Raw genomic sequence first — 5,114 nt, 5'->3', positions numbered from 1 at the left:
TGGGCAATTCTTTAAACGCCAGTGAAGTCATAATATAATGAATCTTTAGTGTTCATTTATCATATACTAATGTAGTGTTGCAGAACTGTAATTTGTGTCTTTATTAAGAAGTTAGTCACAACAGACGTGTGCCTTTACAAACTAAATTAAGCTAAACTACTAAAATGAAAACCTATTATATGTATTACAGAGATATTATGATCCCCTTCACTAATAGTTAACCAGAAATTCATCACGTGCTAGGCAACCACTGTCTCATGTGAATTTAACTGGCTTTAGAAAAGAGATTTACCCTGATTTGGCTTTTAGTTTATCGGTACGTTACAATACAGATAAAAAGATCAATGTAACGTCTTCCCGTGCGCGCTTATCCTGTTTTCTTCAGGCTTACTCTTCGCGAAATAATTATCTCTCTAACGGGTCTGTCACCGTGCCCCTGACGAGAATGGCAGACTTTCTGAGATTTCGTGACAATGTACTCCGATCCAGAAAACTTATTAGTGAGCTCACTATTATAAATTCCTTAATTTAAATAACAATGGTAATTTACCTAAGCGATATAATTTAATACAGATCGTGGTTAAATAAAGGTTTATTATTATTATTATTGTTATTATTATTATTATTATTATTATTATTATTATTATTAATATTATTATTATTATTATTATTATTATAATGAGAGTGAGAAGAAACGACAGTATGCTGACCGGGTCATGGAGGTTGAACAGGGAACATTTACACCATTAATCTTCAGCAGTTCAGGCGGAATGGGAACTGAATGTAAGATCTATCACAAACGCTTAGTTGAGTTGCTATCTACTTAGAAAGGAGAAAGCTATGCGAATACCATGCAATGGGTGAGAGCAAGAGTCTCCTTTGCTCTAATACGCTCGGCCTTACTGTGCCTTAGAGGATCAAGATCCATAAGAAGAGCACAGGACACTAACAATGTAGACATTGCAATAGATAACGCAACCGCCCGCCTAACGTAGTTTTATCGAATTTTCATATTTTTATTTTTTTTTGTTTTTATTTTCTATTTAACAATTAGATTATGAGTTCGAGATTTCTATCTCGCATAGAAATCGAGAGCGAATAATCTAATTGTTTTAGTATAAATCTACTAGACGTTCAAAACTTACAGCAAGACATAGCATGTTTTTATTCCTCGCGAAGCGAGGCCGAAGGCCGAGCGTAGCGGGGTGTATAATTTTGTCCCTCAAAGGGCTCAGGCGGGATGAAATCTCGTGTGGAGTTTACGGTCATATTTGTGAGCTTGGTGTCTGGCGGAAATGACGTCACACGGCCGCGCGCTGGTGGCCTAATGGTGTGACGCGCTGGCTTGAAATCAGATCTTCGGGACTGAGGGCAGGGGTTCGAATCTGGCTAGGTTTTTTTTTTCTTTTTTTTTTTTTTCTACTATTATTTTTTTTGTGGGTTCGAATCCTGAGCCTTTCATTTTTATCGTTTTTCTTTTCGGCTTAAAATAACACTGATTTCCACATAATACTTCCTCAACGCCTATTCAGGCTATAAACTGCTGGTGTTGAAAACTGTTCATTGCCTGCTGTATTTCGTCGAAGTCTCTGTAATCGGGCAGTTCATTGTTGTTCAGTTTCTGTTTGTATTCTGTCTGCTGTATTTTGTCGAAGTCTCTGTAATCGTGCAGTTCGTTGTCGTTCAGTTTCTGTTTCTATTCTGTCTGCTGTATTTTGTCCGTTACTAGGCAACAATAACCCAGAGCTTCGCGAGGCCCTGCGAGTCACGTATTACTAGTTGAATACAATGATCTACAATGACATAAACAGGCCACACCGCGCGCGGAAAATTGACATATGCGCCACATTTCATTGGGTTCTGTGTGCGCCTTTGCATTTCATTCAAGATAACGTCATTCGCTCGAAACTGAAACGAAGAGCCGAGTTTTTCATTGTTAAATGACAATCAAAGATAAACGGATGTAAAAGTGGTCTTAAGAAGCCAAGTTTTAAAGTTAAGAAAAGTGAAAGAGGAGAAATTTATGAAAAGTTAAACACAGTTCAACGAAAAAAATTGTTGTTGACAATGGAGACAGTGCAACCGTGGAAGCTGAACGATTGTGGAAGGTGAGTGGTTGACTGCTCATAAACTTGGGATGCCACGGCAGGAGATGAGCTGGATTGATTCTTCTCGTTTTGAATCTGTAGCTGAACGTTGGAGCGATTCTGAAGAGCCAGTTGGTGGTGTGATGGTTCTTCACCAGAGACGAATCCGCTCAAAATGCTGGACATATTTTCCTTCTGGTGGAACGATGCCCTCGCGTTGTACGATTCAATTGAGCTGTCTGACTTGTGGCCTGTCACTGCCTTGATGTGCCTTGCCTCCACGTTGTGATCCGATAAAACGGTTACGGCTGTGGCTCTCACACAGTGGTTGGTGAGATGTGGAGTAATTCCAGCTGCCATACTCAGAGGGTGCTAATGGGGTTAACAGTTAACTGACAATTGGCCAAAAAAATAGTAGTTAACTGATATTTGGCCAAAAAAATAGTAGTTAACTGATAAATGAAACGTTAACAGTTAAGTGACATTCTATTAATTATACTGATTACGATTGTTGCTGTTAATAAAAACAACAAGTTTTTTCCTAACACCAAAGCTATTTTGTGGCATTAACCTGCCTCGCTGCGTGACCAGGTGATATAAATATAAACTGACATTATAATTATGCGGAAGGTACCAGGGTCGTACCAGGCACATGTTGATCTCCGTGATGGCGTCAAATGGGGCGTGGTCAAAGTTATTCTAAGTTTTTATAGAGATGATAATGAAGGATCGACATTCAACCGAAAACAGAGTTCGCGTACTGCTTGACATGGCAACTGGAAGCACAATTCAATAGAAATAGCTTGTAAACATTTGATGGATTTCATGGAAATCAATCAAACGGCAAAAAAGTTTGGACTCGGTGCGTTTGACTTAAAGTTGTTGCCTACACACGGATCTGCCATGGGCACTAAAATGGCGGTCGCATCATACTAATCAGTGTTTAACATACGCACCCATTACAAGCCTACTGAAACATTTCAGTACACTTATTACTCCATGTGTCACCCACCAGAAGTAGTAAGTAAAGGTTTTATCAATAGGGACGCCTGAGACTGCTTAGAACAAATTCCTCTCAAACAAACTTTGATGAGAAAATCCGAGAAAAGCCCTGGGAACGAGGTTGGAAAAAAATCAAGCACTTCCAATCACATTTTATCGAGAGAGGTTACCCATGAAGACTAGTCTAAAGAACTCTCGCGGAAGTTAATTTTGAAATCAGGAAGTAGACCCTCCAATCAAAACTTAAATCTTGTCTTTTGTAACGCAATACCAACCAGCGGTATTAAACATAGTCCGAACTTGAAGCAAATGCCCATGAAAAATTGGCATTTTATAAAAAACCATTCCACAAGAAAATATTCAAAGAACCTTCCTCATATTATACAAAAGTGGTAGGTCTTTCAAAGACTATACTCGTGAGATTGAAACTATGAAAATGGCTAATACACGTGCATGAGAGTCGTACATGCCTGTCTTTTTATTTTTCATCACTGACGTGCTGCAGTAAAGAAAATTCAGGTTATGACGTAATAATTTTCGCTGTAAGAATAGGAAAGTTAATAGATAACTAAAATTAGTAGTTAACTGACAATTGGCCAAAAAAATAGCAGTTAGCTGACAATTGGCCTAAAAGTTAGTAGTTAACTGACAATTGGGTACCCCCATTAGCACCCTCTACACATGGTTTTCATCATATTGGCGAGCATGGATTCTCCGACTGGGGAATTACAATACCACACGGTTTCATTGTCAGGGTTGAATTTTCCTGACAGCTCTCTCGGCCGTTGGAACAGGCAGTCCAATTTGGGATTGAGATGCTTGAGGAAATTTTCAATCGTTTTCACTGGGCAACGACTGGAATTAACTGCTTCAAACATCTTTCCATCGGATTCGTCTGTTGAATCGTTGAGTCCGCCTTGGTGGTTTTTGGTGGACATCATGGCATCCCTTCGGAGCTCATAGTATCGTCTTCCTTGGGGAGTTGTCTGCAAAACCAGCATCTCTTTGGTGAGTTTTCTTTGATTTTCCCGTCCTCTTCTTCCAAAGTAGAGGGTCAAGTAGAACCAAGCCGTTCGCAGCAGTTGCGAGGGGTCTTTCGTATCGGCGTCGCCAAGCTGACCTCTTGTAAACAATTCTTGCATTTGCTCAGTAGTTATCGGATTTTTATGTACTACGGTACCAATTTTTCCCTCTTTCATCATGTTTTTGCAAATGGCGTTTAGGGTTTGGTTTGCCTTTAATTTGCAAATTCAGAGTCTCCAACAATTGAAAATGGCTTGTTGTGTGGAGGTTGTTTTAGGTACCGGTCAATGGCACCGCGAATTGCTCGTAATGATGAAACTTTGAACTCGCTTCCATTTTTTTGCCTTACAGACGCATAAAAAACTTGTAAACATCGGTTAAGTTCTTCTTTGGTTTGGTCCTCGATAGGTGTGGTGAATTTTTGCTGGCTTGCAAACCATTCTAAAATTTGTAGTTCGTATAGTGTGATCGTCCGGGTGAGAGTAGTTCTGAGAAGAACTGTTGTTGGTGACTGACGTTTCGACAACCTGAGCGGAAGTCATCTTCAGAGTCAAGTGAAAAGTTGTTGTCAGTCGATGATGTTATAAGTCTGGTCCGTTGAAGCTGATTGGTCAGTTAAGCCGTGATGTTATTGGCTGTAAGACTCGTGTAAAGTTTGTCATCAGTAATTGGTCAGTTTCGATCCGTCTATTGTTAGTCTAATTAAGTCGTTCTGTTCCGTCTATTGTTAGTCAAATTAAGTCGTTCTGTTGGCGGTTCGTTTGTCGGTTCTCTTTTCGTCGTGAATAAGTCGTTTGTAAGGTGCCGGTAGTTGTTGACATCTGTTGATAGGCTTCTGTTCTAAGTTTGTGTACCAGCTTTCCAGAGTCAGTCGTTGAAAATAGTTAGTACTGTAGGTTAAGCATTCAGCAGAGTCCCAGTCGATTTTGTGTTTAGTAAGTCGGTGGTGTTCAGAAATGTGATTGTTGACATCACCATTTCTCGTCGCTCGTTTGTGTTCAG

The 5,114-nt window shown here is 39.8% G+C and overlaps 1 protein-coding gene across 1 annotated transcript in view; it reads right to left on the bottom strand.

Moving 5' to 3' along the window:
- Window positions 1–2,451: 2,451 nt before the first annotated feature.
- The window catches only part of LOC144656160 (uncharacterized), a 5,892-nt gene continuing 3,229 nt past the window's right edge, over window positions 2,452–5,114 (bottom strand). Inside the window, exon 2 of the mRNA XM_078516392.1 lies at window positions 2,452–4,540. Within this exon, the coding sequence (XP_078372518.1) occupies window positions 3,755–4,291 (537 nt within the window). The 5' untranslated portion in view covers window positions 4,292–4,540 and the 3' untranslated portion in view covers window positions 2,452–3,754. The remainder of the gene's footprint in view (window positions 4,541–5,114) is intronic.

This window comes from Oculina patagonica, chromosome 6 (assembly GCF_052425735.1).
Source record: "Oculina patagonica isolate OP01 chromosome 6, crgOcupat, whole genome shotgun sequence".
NCBI lineage: Eukaryota > Metazoa > Cnidaria > Anthozoa > Scleractinia > Oculinidae > Oculina > Oculina patagonica.
This window is presented reverse-complemented; position numbering and strand designations above follow the sequence as displayed.